The 22,794-nt window shown below is 41.9% G+C and overlaps 1 protein-coding gene across 1 annotated transcript; it reads right to left on the bottom strand.

The window, feature by feature from the left end:
* Window positions 1–653: 653 nt before the first annotated feature.
* T265_06194 (hypothetical protein) lies at window positions 654–22,786 on the bottom strand (the record flags this gene model as incomplete). The annotated part of the gene is made up of 8 exons (XM_009171402.1): window positions 654–756; window positions 5,448–5,725; window positions 7,309–7,420; window positions 8,019–8,116; window positions 17,512–17,662; window positions 18,607–18,653; window positions 18,927–19,106; window positions 22,619–22,786. The coding sequence occupies 8 exons, from the start codon at window positions 22,784–22,786 to the stop codon at window positions 654–656; spliced, it is 1,137 nt and encodes a 378-aa protein (XP_009169666.1).
* Window positions 22,787–22,794: the final 8 nt, after the last annotated feature.

Raw genomic sequence — 22,794 nt, 5'->3', positions numbered from 1 at the left:
ATGGTACCCCGCATTCCATTCCTTTTATAAAACTGCCCTAACCGGTGAAGCGTTTTGAACCTTAACGATTGTATTTTCAGTATTTATCACAAAATATGTAACGTCAAATGTCAGGTCATTAAATTTTCTCCACCTTTCAACCTGGAAACCAACTGAGCAGAGAACAAGAAATGAACATCTTCACTGATTGCAGCGGTATACACCGTTAGTGCTTTGAATCTAGTCGCTTTTAAATTGAAGGCAGCAAGCAAGTGGTTCAAGCATGTAATGCTCACCTGCGCGGAAAATATAACCCCGTAATTTACCGCCAAGTTAGCTGGCCCGAAGACTGTGCTTACTGCCATCGGCATGATAGTAAAAAATCCGCCCAGAACGGTGAATATTAGACAAACCCAGATTGTGAAGAGTAGTTTGAGTGATTGTCCTGTAGCGTAGTTGAGGTGTGGAAACGTGGCCAACACTCCGGTCGAGAAAAAGAGCATTACGCATAGCGGAACCTGTAGAAGTTAGAAAAATATCGGTCATGTAAATCTAACCGGTAATCCAGTGGTGGGGTTGCTCATCACAAATGCTCGTCCTGGAAGTAGGGACAGACTAACGATAACTCTGATAGCTAAAGCTGTGCGTTTATTTACTGGTGTTGACATGGATCCTTACTGTGAAGAGAGTCGTTCAGCTGTAGCACCCTTTCGATGCCTAGCTGCCATGCCACACGAAGGAGGCACGAGGGCTGTCATACTGTCAGGTTGCCCAAGCCTAGATGGGAAATCGAGAGTGAGGGGTCGGATTCGAACCACGGATCTTCCGGTCAGTAAATTCGCGCTCTAACCACTTGGTCCATCTCGCCCCCAATTTACACGGATGGCTGTAATAAATTTACTAAGAGGACGATAGTCATTTTTTCATCCATGTCAGAGGCTTGTGCGAATTTTTTTCACTGTGCGACTTCATTCTAAATGTCCTGCTGGTAGTCTGGCTACTTATGTTTGCCACACAAGCTGGGTTCTTGATCTATATGATTTTTACAGCTGCTCGTATATTTTGACTGCTTAGCAGAGGAACGGAGTTCCATAAGCTAAGTAATCCCTTTACTAGCTCTTAGCGACTTAAGTGTCACTGATGCAATATCATAGGAGAAATTTCAAGATATGAACGGTGATTGGCACATATTGCGTATGTTATCAGTACGGGCACCAACTCATAAACAAGGATGGTGAGCAGTAAAACAAAATGTAGGAGGTCAAGAGCTGAAGGCAAAGTCACTTCTAAAACCTTAAGCGTTGTGAACGTAACACGGGCATTCAGTGATAAATTTGAGAAACTTTGTGACAGAGAAACTGAAATACTTAAGAGTATAAACTTCAGAGTCGAGACGAAGATATTCCACTTGTGGCTCTGAGTGGCTGTCAGTCTAAAAGTTTGTTTTTATTCAAGGTATCTTCCGTTGCTTTTTTGCTCAAAATATTCCGTGCGCTCATTTCGCCTTCTTGAGCAGAAGAAACTTCGATTTTTATTTGGCACTTCGGTGAAACAAACGAGTACGCTACTTCCAACCCCGACATTTCTGACCTAATATTCACCACAAAGGGCACTCAAGAAGTTTTTCAGCATTTCTGAAACTCATCTTACGTAACGTGAGCAACAGCATAAAGATATAGGTTTCAAAATCGTCGTCGATGTAAGAGCTGATTGGTTCATTTCTAGTTTTGTTGGCTGTACAAACTCCGGTTTCGACTGGTGTCCTCGATATTGAACTTATTGAACAGTTTTATTCCCAATGTGAGGAGATTTTGAACCACTTCCGGTTTTTTGTAGTTTCAAACACAGGAAGCCCTACCTGAATAGAGTGACTGAATTTCCAACTGTGTTTATATTGGACTGACAACTACACATCCGTATTTGCATAAAACACGGTTGGAGAACGACCCTTTTGCCCTCAAATACTGGGCATTACGGGAGTGTGTTGCAGAAGAAATGGGAGCGACTAGAAAATACGCGAATTAAATGAACACAATAACTGCGCACAGTAGCTAAACCCGACGTTAGAAAATAACGAGAGAAAAAATCCTTGTATCTATAGGAATGCTTGACAGCTGAAACGTTTGTTCACACATGACTGGATTCCCAGCCATGGTGAATCAATGACGCAGTGCTAGAGTGGGTCTAGTGCATGATGGTCACGTGAATTAGCGAAAGTAACATAGAGTATTGTGTCAGCCGTATAGTGACAGCTATGAAAAGGCAAATAGAAATGTCTAAAGGGGAATGACCATTTGAAGGTTAACGATTGGGTAGACATTTGTACTGAATCAATGGCGTCTACGCACATAATACAGGCTGTATCAGCATCGATCCGTTCAATGTTAGGTTGAGGTATTCCCCTGCGTAAGAGAAGTTTGACTACTAAATCTTCGATCAAGGATGCGGAGTTCCGAGTAGATGGCCGGCAACTTTGTTCGGCTACTGTCAGATATAACTGAACTGATAAACGAAGCTGGTCAAAGAAATGTAGGATCCTCGCTGACGACCAGCGTGAAATCTGAGGACCACAATATAATGGACATCGTTAGATACGTACCGAACAAACCTGCTCCAGGTTCGCTGTTAGTTACTCTCCATGGTTTTGGGGTAATTTGCCCACTCACAACATTAAAGGTATCCACTACATGTTCTATCAGTTTTGAGATTCCCTCAACATTTCACTCCCCAACTAAGGCAACATCCCGGACAGGACTGTGTTCATCAAGGCCATCCTGTTTGGTCACGTTTCCTTCTGTGAAGTTTAGTCCACGCATTCACGTCAATTCACGGCACCAGTGTTATTTTCATTTACTTGTGACTCATAGCCCATGCCAATTCAAAATACACAGTTGTTTTCCTTCATCTCTGACGCAGAAAGTACACCTTGAAAGAATCCATAACAAACGCATAGCATGTTGTTGTGGCAGACAGAGGAGTTCGGTACAAAGCACGACGGTGTTGTTGACCTTGACCGCAGAGATATGACTAGGGCAACACTAAGCGTGTGGAACTGCTTAATTTGTCCATTGCCCCATGCAACGTGTGGATGGGTTCCGACCGCTGATAATCAGTGAAACGTTCTTAGCACGCTGGGCAATCACTCGCACAGTTCAGAGTGAAAGCCGTGCGTAGGCATGAAGCCAAGTCTACATTTGATGCTCGGAAGTGGTTCCTGAATAACCGTATAATGGAATAATCTGCGACCTTGCTGTTGAACGGTTTAATGAGCCTGTATTGGAACCAAACCGTTTTCGATGACATTCTGTAGAAATGCTTGGCAGCAGAAGATTAGCTGTCTTGTGAAACAACAGCTTGAGGTCTTTTTTATTGAGTGGACCCATATGTGCCTTTGACCAGTAGAGGTAGTTTCAAGGCCCACATTCGTTTGTTTAGGTTGTTTTCTGAAAAGATCAATAAACTGCGAAATCCCGCGACGACCTTAGAATGCTTTTAACGTTGGTGAAATACTAAGTTTGCTGAATGTGCGACGTCTGATGACTATTCTACCACTTAAATATCATATCTATCTAAGATTAACCTCCTGATATTTATTTGCACCTACACGCATTCTTCCATCCTCCGTTGACAGCAGCAGTTAGGGATTCGACACTAATCAACACTACCTAGGATCACCCGCCTTTTGAAATTGGCAAGAGTTTCCGTGTAGATCAGTCACGTCTGCCCATAATATAGGCATGTGCCCCGCGTCTATAAACGCTACCTTAAACGGTAAGTTCATAATGGACAGATGGGTAAATTAAAGCGCTTCCATCAGGTGTGCAGAAAAAACATCTGTTTTCAGTTATTTCCACTTAAGATATGCTGGTAGATACAGGCATCGCAGTTGGCACTTTTATTTCGTATAATAAAAGGGATATTTACGGAAAGTCACAGAATACGGGGAAAATGAAACACGCTAGTTCGAGCTACGTTATTTCCTAAGTAACTAAACTTGAGAACTGACCGTTATCAGCGGTCGTACACAAAACTGTTCTTCTGAAGTGTTTCCCTTCATTTTATCACCCACGGGGATCCTGCATCAGCAGTCGCGGATCACAAACCTGACTGGAGACATTCAAACTCCCGTTAAAAACACCCTGAACGTTAGCCATCAGTGAAGCCGTACTGAATGAGGCAGCTAAGCGCGCAAAAGACAAAACTGCGCAGTGACCTCAAGAGGACAGTTTTCATTTGGATGGTTTGATTTGTTCTTCTTGCGCTCCTAACGGAAAAGCATGTGCTATAATTGACAGTCCAAATTACAAAACACTTTAGCATTGTATAAGCTACGTCTTCTCATTGTTCTTTTTGAAGGGATTAAGGGATTCCACACTGCCACAGAATTATGCTACCTACAATTCGTATCAGTAAAGTGAACAAATACCTAACTTTTGATTTCAACTAGAATAAATATTACCGAGGTAATTAAGTGGGTCCTCCATTGAAACGTACTCCATTAGAGAGCCAGTCATCGGCATATTAACTGAAGAGAATGTGTGTATCCGAGGGGTAGCTTCAGTTACCAGATCAAAAGTTCACCGCAAGGTTGACAGGTTTTCCGTAGGTGTCCAGTCACTGACTGGAAAAATGCGAGATTGCGTTTTTTCATAGTTCATCAAATGAGCATCGCCGCGCATAGTTCGTCAGCTTATAAGCTTAGGTTGGCCGCATTCTGCATGATAAAATCCATAACTTAACCTCTGTCCCAATAAGTACGTCACTTATGGCTTGTCGGAAACTTCGTTGTGTAGACTACGTGAGATTCATATGGGCTGAATTTGAGTTAGGCCAAAACTGACGCATATGCGTATGGAGCTACTACAGTGATAAAAAAGCTACCGAAAACACCAATTTCAAGGTTTGGTCGAATAAAATTGGAGTCTCTCAGGCACATTAGGTCACAAAATGCAGCAGTTGTGGAAGAATCCGAGGCACACCTACGGCCGAAAAAGTGGCTGCTACTGATGAGGGTGCACTTCTGTACACCCAAGAAAGGCATCCAACTAAAGAATATCCTGTTGTCATTGGGGTTCGGAGCTTGCTTTAAAATACTGCAAAATCTTTGTAGAATCACTACAATCCACCGCCCATGATAGGTTTCCCCCCGAACAGGTACGCCACAAACGTTTTGAGGTGGTACACTGATGAGTAAATATAAAGCAGTTATAGTGGCTCAGTGGTTGGTGCTGTGGACTTCCGTTTCAATGGTCTGGGTTCGATCCCTATCACAAACACCCTATGATTAGCTGTGGGCTTCCTCCTTAAAAGTGCGTACACATAGTTCCATATCAATGAAATTGGAAATTAAGTACTTAGGTGCACCCTTACTTTTTATTCTTATTTTTTCATCCTATTATGCTTAATCATCATTACTACTTGTTCTGTAAGTAGACTTACATATGCCAACATGGCTCCACTCTTTTGACCCAACAGCTTCAGCTGAATGGAGCGTTGCCATGGTTCCTACTCTTATTCGCCAAAAATGAAGAAAGGGCCAACTCAATCGTAATCCATTCAGCTGATATTGAGGCATCCACAATATAAAACAAACAAACAGGAAACAAAACAAAAAACTGGTTACCTTGAATGACAATTTGTCCACTAGCATTCCCCATAGGATTCGTCCGAGGGAGTTCAGTATTAGTGATATTACCATGACCAAATGTATGAAACGGTCATCTGATATGTATTTTTGACCAAAATGCTGAGTAGCAAAAGATAAAGAGCCGTTTTTTTAAATGATCGGAATAACAAAGGCGTTGATGACGAGTCAAGATGGTCAAACTGTTTATTTTCTCCTCTAGGGTGAGATGTCTACTCACTAAAATCTAAGCTACAAACTCATCGTCTATGGATAGGCCTAAGATATTCCTTTAGGAACTATTTGGGTATATTTTGCTCACTTTCCTCAAAATTACCAATAAATCAAAATGTTAGGCTTCCAAGGAGTTAAACTGATAACGGAATATTTCAAGTTCACGACTATTAGTTTCAAATAAAGATGAAAGAGCCGTTGAATGCATTCGACCGTTAGGCATACGTCGACTTCAGTTGCTGAGTGAAATAGCGAATGAAGTTGTACAGTGGCCATTACCTGCATTTTGCAGCAAAATGCTCGTGTAAGGTTAGAATACATTTGCACTTAATCTTCCCGTCTGCAAAACATAAGCAGGGCGACAAGAAAAGTATGTCTGTCGAGCACAATCAACTTGTCTAAGAAGGATGGTGCGCCAAACTCCGATCGTCCTTAGCCATCAATAATACGAACCTAGTTCCCAAAAGTCGAAGAACGTTTTAGACAAACAGATCAATGACGAGTACGAATCCAATTGGAAAATAATGGCGGTCAGCGCTCGGACCAGTTACGCCTGCAGAGGAAAACAAACGTGCATTGTTAGGCACCATAGCACCTGGATGCAATATATGTTACACAGCATTACCGCCAGATACACCAAACTCTGCCTCACCTCTTTAGTATCGTATCTACTACACCAGTCAGTGTATAACCATAGGACAGGACCGTCGGTGAAGTGTATAGTGAGTGAGCACTTCGTTGCTCGATACTCACAGAAAACGCATGACGGTAAGCTTGTGGCATTTAACAGCACGCAAGAAAAAAAGAGCTCGCCATTTTTCCTCTCCAAGGGCTCAACATCCCGAGAAAAGGGAATATCTAGGAACAATATTTATTCTACTATGCACCTGTATGTTGGAATCTCTTCCTTTAAATGCCATATTACTTCCACACATCAGCATTATATGTTGACCTGTCATACTTATGTGACTCGTGATGCATAAAGTGAGTCATGATCCAAATGAATAAGTCTCACTCTAAGAGAAACGTGAGAGGAAAATTTGTAAACCATAATTAAATACTCAAACCTGTGACACGCGTCGTTTGCTAAAAGCCTGTCTAGCATATGCATCCAACTGAATGCAGCCGTTCTTTATACAAACGTTTATCGCCTATTGTGTAGATTTTGGTCACGGGGAAGACCTTTAAAAAACATCACAAAACGGCGCACAGCCGTCGAGCTCATTGGCAGGTCTTAGCAGGTGAGAATCCACGCAAATGCTGAAATATCATTCGTGCGACGTAAATTAAAAGTATCAGTCTATCGTTTGATTTGTCGTGAGGATAATCAGTACGTAAATTTTGGCCAAAAACTCAGTATCTTTAGTAATGGACCCAGATAAGCGTAAAGCCGTTAGAATTTGTACATATGTGGTGGTGATTCGTAGGAATTCTGTGTTTGATTTTATGCTTTTTAATCATAAGAGACTCACCTTATGTGTATCCGTGACAGCTGCTACCGAAATGACTCCGATAAAGAATACAAGCCATAGTAGATAGAAGTCCAAGCGTTCCAACATTTCAACCAGGGAATAATTGATTTCACTGCAGAGAAAAAAATTAGAATAAGATTGACGGAATACCAAGGCATTTAATAAAATGAGCTACAGAATGATGACGGAATAAAAGTTAGATTATCATCGAGGAAACTCATTACCGCCATTGACCGAGGTTTCATAGGATAGAGAAACTTCAAAACCCACAACCAACACTGAAATCGCTATTGTTGCCCGCCGATAGAAATGGGAACATGGTTGTAGTAATTTCCAGGACTAAATACTAAGAAAAAAATTTTCAGAGTCCTGTGGAACACAACGATGGTATGCTTGCGAAAAGCCTGGTAGCTATTAGAATGCAAGACAATCTTACCATAACTTGGAAATAAATCGGACTTTTCGTTCGTACTAGAACACATTTGAATGATAGCACTACCAAGGCACCAGACTCCATAAAAGCCATTGTGTTCAAAACCACACTGGTGATACTCACCGGATCGCGACTTTGCGATAGAAGTTTCAGAAGTTTATCCTTGCTTTTTACTGAACACGCAAAGAAAACTCGAGCCAGGCTGCACATTTTACTGAACCAACAACGTACCGGGGACTGATAACCAGCACAAAACTCGCTTGGCGTGGCTAGTTACTCTGGACGTTTTTGAATGTTCAGGCGAAGCATTTGGCGATGTATTTCTGCATGACTCTTGGCTTGCATTATCCGCAAGCAGTCCTTGTTCCACTTGAGCTTGTTTTGCTTCACTTCTCCATTCTTCCGCGTCTACTATCACTTTTCCATGATCGATTGCATCGCTCATTGACTGAAGCAATTCCTATTGGTCGTTTTCCCTACTTTGTCCCTGCTCTTCTTTTTTGTGCCGGCCATCCAGGCTATCCGCTTGTTGAACCGACCATGCTCCTTGGTCTGACGCTGATTGTTTCCTTCTGATGTTTGCGTTCATTCGGTGTCTTTCGTTGTCGGCGATTCTGTTTTCTTAAGAAGAACCATCCGAATCGATTGAGATGTTGGTTGTGATGTCTGGATGACCTTTTCGACCGCATAGCCTGTTGCTCACGCACAATGCCTCCAACGCTTTCCAAAAGCCTTGTAGCTATGTGCGATTGTGTTGCTGGTTCATTGGACGCTTGTAAAATACCCGATATTCCAGGTCGTTCTAATAATTTGTTTTTCAGTTCCATTCTTTGCTTTGACTCTTCAGTGTGCTCAAAATCTGTTTTTGTCTCAGGTTTCTCTTCCGTTCCCTCATGCTGGCTTTTTTGGGGTAGACTCGGCCCTTCGACTTGATCGTTTTGTTCGAGGTTTCCTGCGCTGTTTAATTTTACTGGGTCCTCCTCTATTTCCTCTTCTCGTTTTTCTTCATGCTTTGATTTGTGTCCGGCTGTTCTCCCTTCACTCACACTACTTGTCCTGAAAATAAAATCTTATTGGAAAAGCAAACTTGTCATAAGTGAATTTCAACGGATAAGGCCAAAAATATACACATTGCGCAGCTGCCGGCTACTCATGAGTAGTACAAAACTGCCGCAGAAATACGAACAGAGTGTATTTCAAAGGCCTGTGAATACTAGGATGATTAGGCGAATAGGAACCCATAATTTCAACTCGACTAGCTAATTTATTCAGGAAGCTCATAGGTTGCCTTAGCCTTTAGGGAGCCGTATCACCCTGGAGGGAACAACTCTAATGGAGAAACAAGCAAGAGTTAAATGAATGATAAATTATCATTTAAAAAGACAATTTATTAGGACAAAGAGGAACAAGTGCTCCGTATGCTACAGTGAATTCACTCCTCATACTCGAACAAAAGCACGCAACTCCTTTCGTATCTAGATTTAATGGTGAACTAAAAACTTCACACTCAGCAGAGTTTTCAATCAAGTCATAAGGATGGGTGATCGCAGTGTATAACCATCAATGGGGTTTGACTGAACCTTGCCTTATTACAAAATCCTGCCATACCTGTAAAGGGGGCAGCTGANGAAGGAGCTAGTAAAATCATTCCTGCTCTTACGGATATCGTCCACGCAGTCTCGTGCAAGTTAACTGAATTCTCCTCCACAAACGATCACTGATCTAAAGAGGGTTTTCACTAGTTTTGCACCCCTAAGAAAACCATCTTTAACCAGAGTCGTCGATGGTGGTTCTACCACACATCTGCTGGCCTTTTCGCAAAGTGTCATATATTTCCTCATCACTGTATCCAGGAGCTAGTATAAACCGTCTTTGAGTCACGGCTGTATTTATTCTGAAAAGGTGGAATAACAACCCGAGTGTGCTGCCATGCACTACCATCCGATTGAAGACGAGTAAAGGGCATAAGCGTTTGAGGACCCTGGAATGATTGAAGAGACACGAAAAGCAAACATTGCACACTACGACGAAGTATTATTAGGCGACGTGATTATAATGCCTTTTTCATCATGTGGACACTGTTGCAGAAATTATCAGAGTAAAGGGCATAAGCGTTTGAGGACCCTGGAATGATTGAAGAGACACGGTTCATACTTTCTCTAGATAGCGACGAAGTATTATTAGGCGACGTGATTATAATGCCTTTTTCATCATGTGGACACTGTTGCAGAAATTATCAGAATGAGAAACAATGCCACGCGGTGACCAGCAATGAACGGTAAACAGACGCGTTAGAAGCTTGCCGAATTTACTGAAGTACGTCATAATCAATGCCCTCGGAAAGTGAAACCATGTCGGCCGAAAAAGTGCGCGACACACTAGCAAAATTTTTGACAGAAATAACAAGGGACTACAATACAACATATGGCTAATTCAGCCAAAAATTTTGGGTGACGTGCGCTGAAATCTGTGAGGTCGTCATAGGTAACTTACCCATGATATTTTACTTTGAATTCCCATGTTGAGCTATAAGAGCAACCCGTTGTTGAAACCTGACCTTCTCGTTTGTGACGGAGTGCAAGTTGGCACAGACAGGGGCAGCAAACGCAGCTCATGTGTTTACATCTGAACCGGAAGAAACGTGATACGGTTCCACTATAAATAATGTGTTGCACAAGTTCCCTGTTGCACCTAGCGCCGTTAAATAATGAGTTTCAAGAACTTGTGAAACCTTGAGCTACCTGCTAAAGTACAATAACTCCCAGCGGGAGGAATCTCCCCTCACTGATCCCAAAATATCTCCTCAGTGGAGTTGATGATTCGTGTGTGGGTGTCTTACATCGATCTACTTACGGCTTCTGCACCGTGACAACAAAATTCATTTGTATCTCGCCATTGGAGAACCTTTTCAGCAAGATAGTGGGATTGCTCGTCCTAACTTAATATTCCACACCCTTTCTATAATGGATTAGGAAATTCAAAGAAACTAATCCATCCCAATAACATGTTCTTATTCACTCTACCACAGTTTTCTCGGCAATTTCCTACATCACCTATATGGACTGGAATGGTTTTTGGTACGCGGGTAGCGAACTCCGTCCCAATTAAACATCGAATTTACAAAAGTAGTGCTCTGGTCATCTGAAGCAGAGCACCAAGGGATGAAGAATGGAGACCGCGAAACTGTTGGGTCATTGCATCCCGCCGTCTCTCCGAGGGGAATTTCGATGACTTTCCTGGGTTTCGGCTTCAAAAATGTTGTAACCAGCCTCGTACGCTTTCAATATTTTTTGAGCAAAGTTTCAAAGGTGTTTCGTCATAATAGACCAATTGTAACTAGCAGTTTGTTCGTTTAACAACACGAATGAAACAGACGTCAGCTCTGGATAATTTTATGGGGGGAAGAAAATCCTCCGCTAAAAATCGGTCTGTGGGAATTTGGGGGCAGTCGCACACAACAGCATGAATTCTGAAATGCGATTAAATGGGAAAATAGTGCTTGTTCAAATGGCCTCACGTTCGATTCCCCGTATATCGTACTGAACATATTGTCTGCTAGAGTCAGCATCGAAACTACATGTACAGCAACAGATATCACAACATTCACATCAGCTGGCCAGAAGAAAATCGATTCTGCTTGAAGGGTAAGGGTTTTAGCTGTGGCGATAGCTTACACAGCGAGCAAATTAACTTTAATAACAAGTTACCAAGAATTTGATGCGTACACCTGATCACTAGAAACTTGAAAATTGCCAACTAGCGCCACGCCTGTTCAGGAGTCTGGGATATTTGAACAACAGAGCTCAGTGTTCCGCATCTAGCACATTGTTTTCTCTGTGCCGTTTCGGGGAGATCTCGGACTAGTGATATGGTAATCACGATGTCCACTTGATTAAGAGAGTAAGTAATAACACGTTTGCGAATCGCGAGAATCCAAAACACACAACTGTCCAGTCACTCTCTGCCTAAGATTTACTAGTTCAACCACTGAGTAGGACGTGGTCTGTTCAAAACTTTCTGTTAGCCAGTAGGTCGCAATTTCAAGACTCTTTGGAATTTCCCGAGATGCGCACTGATGGTTTTTCTCAAAAGGACGAAACATTCGTTCAGTGCTTTTGGCTTTTCAGCGGTTTCACTGAATGGACGAAGTTCCAGCTGAATACACCATCGTTCCCTCTATCTTGTCGCCTTTGAGGTCAGGCATACATAATTTTTCAGGACATACGCACTACTTACTTCACTGGGAAACAACTCGTAGTTTATCTTCCGCATTATATTTGCATGCTCCATTGTAGTAACCACATGAGAAGTTGATTACACACAATTTGCGACGCTGGGCATTTTTGCAAATTCTGTTTGGACTTGTTGCCTTTGGTAAGTTTACGAAGCCTTCGTCTAAACACCATGCAACTGCAAACTAGCCTGAACCAAACTTTGAAACTCGTTTGCGTAAAATCTACCGGAGAGCTGAATTTGTAAGACTTTCCAGTCTGTAAGCATGAAATCGACATATTTAGAGGACGAGAAGTGGTTTCCAGCTGAATGGCTTGACTTGAGTAATGGTTTATATTCTGTTGTGCTTTGCCGAAAGTGTTCACTCATTTATGATCACCTAAAATCCCCATAGGTTCTAGGGATAATGAGAACACTAGAATACTGATACCAAATAAGGGTTAAACGCTGTTATCCTCGGTCGAAAACAGCTATGTTTCCAAAGTCGACGCGTTAAAGCTGCCTACTAGCCAGCAACTAGATCATTTTACGGTGGAAATCAAATTACTCGTAACTGGTATGTTTCCCCACTAACTGGGTTCGTATCACAGGTGTGTTTGGCCATTTTAAACCTGTTGGTTCTCATGATCCTAGCATGCTCTCTCCTCATGCTCCTGGCTCGTAAATTGAATGTACCGAAACACCCGCCTAGCTATGGATTGATTGTTCCAACCGATCCGTGATACCTGTGACAGTCATTACGGGACAAAGGTAGCGGCTAAAACTCGTTTTCGTGGTTGTTTCATTTGGCGAATGCATTACAGCGTTATAAAATACCAGAAGTCACGAATCCATGCTATGCGAAAATCAGTGGTTCATCCTCTAACGAAAAGCCCGGGTGCGTGTGGCTGGGATAGGAAGTGCATGGGTCAAAGGGCCAAAGAGTCAAGCAGAGTTGTCGTAAGCTTGCCCTGGTTTCCTAGGCCCAGAAGCCAAAAAGAACCCATAATTCTTACTTAGTTTCTATCATATTTCGTTACATAGTCTAGCAATAACGAGTGTCCACAGTATCCGATACGGTATCGATAACATATCAGTATATATCTTCGCTGAATTCATTGGAACGGGCGAACAGCCATGATCCAATGACTGATAAGTAATTTGAGTAATTTGAAACTGAAGCGGAAGAACGGTAGTCAAAGTATTACCAGTGACTACATTGTGATTTTTTGAAATCAAGCCAAAACAGCCCAAAAGAAAATCACCAAAATGTCTCAACGAAAGGATACTTTGGAGGGCATTTGCATTTTGTAGTCACTTTTGAGTTTCCCAATCAAAAATATTCCGTGTATTCTAGGACTGACTGTCGCTAAGATTTGTCACCTGATGATTCAACAATATTCAACTATGTTCACCGGAATTTTTCGAAATACACGTGGTCTTATAGGGTTCCAACGGGGCATTTGACACCAACCCAAGATTACAAACGCGGACCCGATAACTACTTGGTTTTCTGCATTTTTTATCCTATCTGTGAGATTTAAGTTTCGTACATATATCGGTACAACCCGACAAACTAGAAATCCAGAATTCAGCGAAGCGTAACAACCAGCACGTATGTATTCGAATTGGCGAATATGTACAGCATATGGAATATTGAAACAAGAGAATAATGAATAGAGCAACGAATAGAGTATCAGTCATGTTCATCACACTATCCTTCTGCTTCATCCCGTTTGCTCAGCAGTGTAATTCCGAAATGCTTCAAAGAATAGTGTTGTGTGTATGCGGGACTAAACTTTCGACCGAGTCAGCTTAAGTCCACTCAAGAAGGGGTTGGTTTTGTGGTGGCACATGGTATCACGTATGCATATATCGGTCCACTAGCGTGTCAGCGTAGACGGTATGAGGCATAAGCATCTTAGTACATTTTCTGGAGAGAGTAGAACGGCCATCAGGAGGTGGGGTGGGTGAGGGTAAAATTTTTATTTTCTTTGGTAATGTGTTGAAATACTTGTAGCTCGGGTAAGTGTTTTGGTTGTTGATCGGATGATGGTTGATCTGTTCGCCGAATATCGCAACCGGCTTGCAAAAGTTTCCTCACGATATGAGGAGATATCATCAGTGCGTAGTTAAGTAGGTTGTATTTTTCTTTTTACCAGGCGGTTGCTTCCCCAATAGCAGAATACACTGGAACAAAATCCGTGTCGTCTTAAGAAATCAGTCCGAAGAAGGAATACTACGTCAGTGCAACGCATTTCAGTCAAGTCTTTCCTCAGCTATCTCTTTTAACTCTAGATTTACAGGTGCGTCAGATCAAAGAGTAAAACACGATGGAAAACGACTATCAGACTGCAAATTCTATGTGTTCTTAGACGTTTGAGAAACAGTACGGTTGTACAATGAGAAAATGCTACATTGGAGGTGGGTCAGCTGCTACAACATGACCGAATGGTGTTAAGCAGACAGCAAAACGAGCTCACCTCCAGTGTCGGGCTACCCCAAATTAACAGGCAACACGCGCAGCACCGCTAAGCCTTACTTTAAAGCTGGAACTCTCTACTGCTCCATTACAGTGGATAATACAGTCTTGTACTAGCACACAATGTTTTGATAATCTGTTCTCGCGATAAAGCTATGGAATTAGAGGAGCGATTTTCAAAAATCTCCGCAGCTTTTCGCACGTTTGGGGAAATTTGATCGCATTGTAGGACTTTGTTTCGTTTCGCGTCTCTCTCTGGCAGTCAAAGCCTTGTTTCGGTATGCGAATCAGCACAAGGAAACACAATCGTGTAGATATGGACGTACACGAGGTAAGACGGAGCAGCGTCTACCAAGCAATTATGTCTAAGTTCTTCCACAAAGTGCTGTCACGCAATCCATATTCGGGACATGTCGAAACGTCGTCAATCGCTCCACATCAGTTGATACCTGTCCATTGATTGCCATGCCTGTAGGCGCATGGGGCTTCACCCAGGGCTCAATCCACTTAGTTCAGTCAGCAGTCGTAGTAAATGGTTTTCTGTGCTTCATCGTTTCGCGTCTCTCTCTGGCAGTCAAACCCTTGTTTCAGTACTCCTCATAAACTAGCGTCACTCGGAGAAGACGATGCCGGTTGTTTAATACATATAAACCGGAAATGTGGATGATATGGATGGTAAAGTGGTTAACTGGATGTAAAATTCAAATGAATCTGAAGCGTCCGTGCCCCAGAGAAGCCAGTAATTTTGTCAGTAAAGTTGTGAGTGCCCACAGGATAGATGACTATAGTCCAGTGTATGACATTAGTAATGAAATCGTGATAGTAACATTCCTTACAGGTTCTCTACTGTTTCCTGTTTCATTTACAAATTTCGGATAGAAACTAGCTCAAGCATAGTGTTCACACGGCTAACCAAATGTCGCTTACAGCCTACCTCTCGCTTAGCTCGGCAAATAAGAAAAACGATGCCTCTGAAAAACAAGTACAAATGTGTTCGAGGAATTTAGACACTGTAGATGTTTACTTCATGGTCATAGCAGGGGAACTGTCCAAAGTTTAGACTACCGATTTTGTCAAAAACAAATAATAATGTTTTCCGGTCGGACATATGCTCCCGCGACTATGGTGGGATTCACGTTCCGTAGCATATCAGCGTATCAGCATATCGGTCGCACTTATCAAATAACGAAACACCTTCTAGCCTATTACTCCGTAGTCGGAGTAAACTATTTTCCAGCTGCTTGCTGCTATCAAAATGACTGCTAGGGAGTAACTAGGAGCGGCACACACTGATCTTAGTTGTTGGAGAGACTACTAAGTTGGATGGCTGCGTTTTTGTAGTCAGAAACTGGCATGGTTAAGAACCACACCAGTTAAATTCACCGGTTGCACAAGCTAGTGAGTGGATATGTAGTCTGCAGTTAACTAGATCACGTTTCCGATCTCTCCACATCTAGATTTGGTTAACAAGATCCTGTGGATGAGCTTTTCAGAATCCATTCCCTTCCAAAATGCGGTAGAATTTCAATCTCCAATAAAAAGAGAACCGAATATTAGTCCATCAAACTTTCCGACTGTTTAGTAGTTGGATTATTGTCTGAATTCAACGACATATGGTTAAAACGAGAATCATACGTGTAATGTTTAGTTGTCTGTGATTAACCCTTAGTCCGTTAATCACAGTTGCTCACAACCAAGAGGGAGAGCTGTACATGGGGAGATTTTATTGAAAGAATGGATACTGATGGGATATACGTTGAATCTCGTGAGGTACTGACCGGCGGATTAAACCTACATGAGAAGCTGTTTACTAAGCACCCGAGAAAGTTTACTCGTCAGTCTATACAGCAAAAACAACCTCTGGCGCTCTTGCCCAGAGGTTACAGAGTGTTTTCTAACTTATCATTTTCCCATCGATACCGAGCTACTGGCGTGTCCGATACGTCTTAATTGAGGGGTGAGAATGACTGTTCTACTCGTGAGTGAAAGTAAAGTGGTGTTACGGCCCTTCATCCACACTTATCAGAAGGGGTCTTCAGACCACTGAACTAAAGAGATAAATAGAATGACAAACCATACGGCTTGTGTACACCAAGCATTTCAACACATTTGTGTCAAAAATAATCTCGAATATTTAGTAGTTTTATCCTCAGATTGTTCCTACATACCTATATTGCATAGTCTAATTAATGTTCTTCCTTTATGCGATCAAAACATTGGGTATTATTTTAATCACTTAATTACAACCATAGCACTATGAACTGTGAGTTATTGAGGCATCTTCTTCGAAGGAATCAGCTTGCTCATAAAATGAATCACAGGTGGTTAGGATGTTCGGGAACATAGAACTTTGCCCACAAAATGTTTCAGCTTGGCTAAGGATCTGACTTTTAAATTTAATGGTTAAATAAGTTCATTGGAATTCAGCTCCGACTATTAGCAACACAAACTGTACTTTACAAATGGATTCTAAAGCATACAGTTCTTTTGTGTTATGTCAAAGTTGTGGTTGTTGTTTCGAAAGTGGTTAGCCAACTGTGATTTACAGCAGCCTCCGACAAGTTACGATGGTTCGCAATGTGGTGGTTTTAAGCATGGCTTCTACTTTTGGCCCAGTCTGCTGTTTCCTAGTGAGCAAGATTCCACTGCGCCATTCCATTGTGCCAATGCTTTAGCAAAATCTAATCGGGACCGCTTCGAATAACGTTTTGACTTGGCGTTTCTGTGCACATAACTGTTGTGTAATCCGTAGTATAGAAATTCGTTCCCAAACAGGTATTTTTTATTAGGCGGTGCGACAGCCAAACTACCTACTGCACACTGGTCAACAACTAAATTTATACTGGCGTCACTGCAGTTCCATACTCTTCTTACGGGTCTGGTTACCCGCCTTATTTTGCTGATACCAAGCATTCCTGCGCCAATAAATCTGAGGCATGTTATTTCTTTGCTGGTCAAGTAGTCTACAGTAAAAAGAAGTCATTCAGAATCTTACACCCGAGGTACTTTAGGCGTATCTAATGTGGAAACTTTCGTTAGCCAAGCAACTATTGCCAAATCGCGTAATGCCACTTACCCCAAGATTCGCTGGACGCCGCGTTAGCAGTAGAAATTTAATCAGCTGAATAACTAACAAACAGCCACCGAGAAGGCAGAAAACGGAGGGCACTTGATCTAAAACGGCTTTATCCTTAAAAAGCCTGCAAGGGAAAACGACATTTGGACACCTGAAATTTAATCAGCTGAATAACTAACAAACGCCACCGAGAAGGTAGAAAACGGAGTGCACTTGATCCAAAACGGCTTTATCCTTAAATAGCCTGCAAGGGAAAACGACAATTGGACAGCGTGCCCTTTCTAGTGCTTTCGCACTCATTAGTCAGTTTTCTAAATAAGATATGGATTGATCCAACTGCCGGAATAGTTGGCAAGTATCAGACTGATTCTTTTCAGTCACCTGTTTATTAGGCTACTTCCAGAATTTAGTATGCTTGGCTTTATGCATGACTGTTTGGCAGTAGACTAAAGCACTAGAATGGATGAGCATCACAGCAGACGAATCAGATAATATGACGAAAATCTAGTTGTCTTCACTCTATTAAAAATTATGTAACTTCATTATAGGGATGTGAAGATGAGCGCAAGCGTTCATTAGTGCTACATATCGTGATGCATTTCGCGGGTTCAATAAATATTTCAAGACAATAAACTTAAGAAATATGTCACAGTAATTACGATGCCCTCACCCACGGAAAGATTTTAAAGGGACAATTTCCAAGGCAGGACACCACAAAATAAGCCATGAATCTTTATGAGAAACCCCCACCTCGGAAGTGCCTTGAATTGAGTATTTTACTATTTACATTAGATGTTTTTGACAGCATTACATGACACTCTTAGATTAATCCGCTCTCTTGATATACAGCAAACCAAATTCCATGTCTTTGGTACACGTTTGTAATAACCATTTGAAATAATGCCTACACATCAGCGTGTGAGATCACGTCAAACTAATCTGATGAAGGTTACAGAAGAACCTGACTTCTGTGAAAGAAGTTTCTCTCCTAGAAACTGAGAGGAAATATATGAGGTATAAATGACTTAACTACCTTGAAACAAAATGCAGGTAACCGTGCTTGAGACAAATTTTTATTGTCTCCAGTTCACTCACATTTTAATGATTTCTTCTGTTGCTCCTGGGCCGTAGATAATCCTTAACTAAAAAGAAAACAAACTCTGTCTCAAGTTAAATCGTTGATGCAGAGAAGCCGAGAAGTGATGTATAGCGGCTTCAGCGAAGTAGCATGGCACCAAAGGAATACCATAGCTAGACAACCGTATTATTATTATTTATTTTTATTGTAAACAAAGGGCTCATCTTCAACTCGCGTTTACGTGATTGCACTTCGTAACCGCAGTAGATCGCAGCATATGAGCATCTCACCACAAGTGGGAAAAATAACTCACCCTCGATAGATAAACTGATCACACTGCATAAGTTGTGCTGGCTTGGCCACGTGTTGCGTATGCAAAGTCGACCGACTTCTCGAGTGGCTTTTTTGGCACAAACCACTTGGAAGGTGGAGGAGAGCCAGAGGCGGTCAAGCACTGACTTTGCAGAGAATTATAAAGGCCAGTACCTGCAAACTCAGCTGCGCCGGTCACTGCCGTCTTCCGGGATGGGGGAACCGGGACGGGCCATATCAATGGTAAGAGACATTATCACACATGGCACGGTCGCGCCCTCAATGACGCTCGTGCATCCGAGCTATTGCCTTCAATGCATAACTCTCTGCTTAATCCCCCATTTAACAGTCCACCTACAATGCTGTATTTATGCACTAATTTATCAGCTCCCGCCTCCAATGCGCAGCTACCTACCCCACCTCCCCGAGTCAGCGGTGAACGAAACTGTGGCAGCTACAACCACCGTACGGCAGGTACGCGGTTATTACAGCTGACGATGATGATCACCACAACTGGCTGTTCGCTTTCATCCTTCGGCAATCTTAACATCCTAGTACTTTGGAGCACCGCAAGGAATTTATGAGCTTAGAGATGAAAATATGTGGTTTTCTGGTAGATACTCGCAATTTGGACAAAAGACAGCAAATGTAATCGTTTGGTGTAGAAACAGTGCAAGCTTTCACCTAAGCGTTATCCGCTTCTCAAGGAAAACCAGCCAGCAAGCCACGTCCTCAATTTACTCTTTAAAATTTGTTCGGATTCGCGGAGTTCAGCTGTCAATATAACTAAAATAGTAAAAAGCCACAATAGTACGGAATCATTTTGATCTGATTTAAAGATTCCGAAGAAGCACCGTTGATTTCATAAGCAGGTCTGCCCTTACTTCCCGTTGCCATCGCTCGATGAATACCCAGACATCAATGCTGGCGGTAGTTACAATAGTATTAAAACTGTAACAGAAAGAAATAAAAGAGTCTCCGCGTAGAAGGAAGGTTTCTTATTGCTTTTAAACATTAGAAAACGGTCTTATCTTGCCCTTCTGGAGTTATTTCTTTGGAAGATGCTCCTCAAAAGATTCCACAAAATGTTCTGCAAACCGTGTAATTTGCCTAGTTCGTTTCGTATCTTGAATCAGTAACCCTAATAGTGAAAAGGCAATCAGTGGATATAAATCGTCAAATTTTAGGATAATCAAACAACAACACGGTAAATATATTGCGGGTTCTATTCTTTTGGAATGGCAACATAAAAAAACCGCATGCACTCGACTAGATTACCATTTTCAAGGTCATTAAACTGAAATACACGATAAACAGTCATCAAATGATTTTACTTTAGAGTCTTAAGTACTACCTACCATCACTTTTTCTTATAAGCAACTCCTTATGTCGTTATTATGATGCGCAATCCGTGCAGGCTTCCATCAAACCCGGGAATTTTCGTTAATCACAGTTACACGAAGGGGGTGAGTAAATGGTGTCAAAGATGGTTATATTATCTTCATCACCTGTTCAAAAAGACTTTAAGATATCACTTTTAAAGACAAAGTAAATGAAAATTTCAAGACTGATTTTAATCTGTTTGATCCCCAAAACTCTTCAAGAGACCACCGGAGATCCGACAAAAATATTTGGAAAAATATCCGGAAAATATTTATGCAAATACATAACTAAGATTCATTCTTAGTCACCCGAATTAATCACGTGCGTCAAGATGCTCCAATCCATAAACGTGGGGAAATAAAACTAAAATCCGCCTGACGATGGAAAAACTACCTCGCTGGATTAGGTAGGCCAGAATTACGCTCTATGTAGCTTGGGGAAGTTCAACAGATATTACCTGGAGGCCATTTGTTTGAGGAATATTAGACACGGGTAGGCTCATTTTGGACAATGCTGTAGTCATAAAAGTGCCTCATTATGCTTGATGAAGATCTGGGTACAGATATCTTATTCATACGCTTGCTCCTGTTATTCCAGTGGACGATTGTTGGGAAAAAACACGAACTTTTGCGATATATTTCCTGATCTCGCTCGCGGTACCCGGCATTTTATTACCCGAATAAAAAATTCTCTCGACTTTCTGCACAGTGAAATATCACGAGTCATAGGTTTAAGGAACCTTTTACACCCTGAGATACTATACAGGTATGGGCTGTACTTTCTCATCCACAGGAGGCATGGAAGCGACAAAACTTGCAACACGAAATACGTCATAAAAACCTCACAAAGGAGCTAAAAGGTTTTCTTCGAACAGCTAACAAATTTTCAATACGCGAACATCGGGTAGAGCCGTGTAAATCCAGGATACTGCATGCAAATGCGTTGATTATATTGTCGACTCGTACTGTCACCCCTTCACTGGTTGAATAACTTACTACCCAGTGTTGCGAGGGGAATATCATCAATAACATCCAGCACATGTTAAATTTATAAACGAGGTAACTACATCTTGTGTCTGAACTGTGGTTTCACTTTGTTTTCTAATGGTGTATCGCTTCTTTTGTCCATTTATCGTTCTCTTTTGTACAACGATGCCTTCGTTGGCCCGACCGGTGCCTCGTTTTTACTGGCCCTGATTGTTGCTTCCATTATTAGACTGAGTCGCTACTCCGTGATTTATTGAGGTTAAAGGGTTTTCATCTTCACTCGTTCTTCAGTTAAGCCGCATTCTATGTTTATTTCCAACTTTAGTTTGCTTTGTTAACTTTAGTAACACGGTAAGCTTCGTCCACTTATCTTCCACTGACGATGATAATTACCTCGTAAACATAAAGATTCGACTCGGCGTTCAATCGGATGTTAATGAATAGACATAAATTACAGTGACCAATCAGCAGTCTTCTGATGGCCAGAATAAGAATGAATACACTAAACCTAAGTGTATACAAGAACTCACCTCTCAGTGAGGCAACTCAACCCAACAATCCAGCGATATCCAAAGGTTGAGCAAAACAAGCCATCCAGTGGCATACACACACTTTGGATTCCCAGGGATATAATGGACTACCATACAGCTAGACTGCTGTCAAGAGCTGAATTGACGCTTGTCATCAAATACCCCATGATATAAGGTGCCATATTTGCTGATCGGTTTGTAAGCTGACGTCTGAATAACTTACCCATTGTATAGAAGTGACCATACGTGAGATGCAACAAAAGGGCGCCAATGACTGCTCCTGCGCCTCGGAACGCAGTGGCCCCTTTTTTATCCTATTCAAATGGAACCGCCGAATACTGAATGCAACAAAGCACGTACCAAGTAGGGTGTGCATACAAATGGCCCGTAACTCTCTTCAGAATCGTCTTCTGAAACCACCATATTTATGCTGAGTAACAGGTCCAATCTGGGAGCGCAAACTGCTGCAAAACACGGTTAATCATCACATGCATTGAAGAGGAGGCGTCTTCACAACCTCTCCGCCATTTGACGAACTCAAACAACACCCAAACGTTTTATAAATAATTACATTCGTTCGGTAAGCTAGGGAGAAGAAGAGTATGAAACCAAATAGCTGTTGTTTATAACAAGTAACAGAAACCGTGCAAGCTCAACAGACCTGGTAATTCTTCGGGGATTCTGTTAAGAGATCCCCGAGATAGCCGCTCAGTATTCGTACAATGTAATAGATTTCTCAATAGCTACCACGAATTCAGGGTTGCCATTTCACAGTGTAGAATGTGTATGTAAAATGAACTTTTCTGTAAATTATTCACATGGGTGGGTTGCTTAAGTGAGCGAATTTCCAAGGCTATCGAACGCCAGTGCCCTCTAAATTGATGTAGACGCTGCAAAGCAGTGGTCGTTTGATTGGCACCTCCTATGAATGACGGAAAGTGCGTCCATATGTCATTTGGACGAGACTCAGCGAATGCCTTTGTCATGCATGGTG

The sequence above is a fragment of the Opisthorchis viverrini genome (assembly GCF_000715545.1).
Source record: "Opisthorchis viverrini unplaced genomic scaffold opera_v5_128, whole genome shotgun sequence".
NCBI lineage: Eukaryota > Metazoa > Platyhelminthes > Trematoda > Opisthorchiida > Opisthorchiidae > Opisthorchis > Opisthorchis viverrini.
Note: the sequence above shows the minus strand (reverse complement) of the source record. Positions and strands in the feature narration are given on the sequence as shown.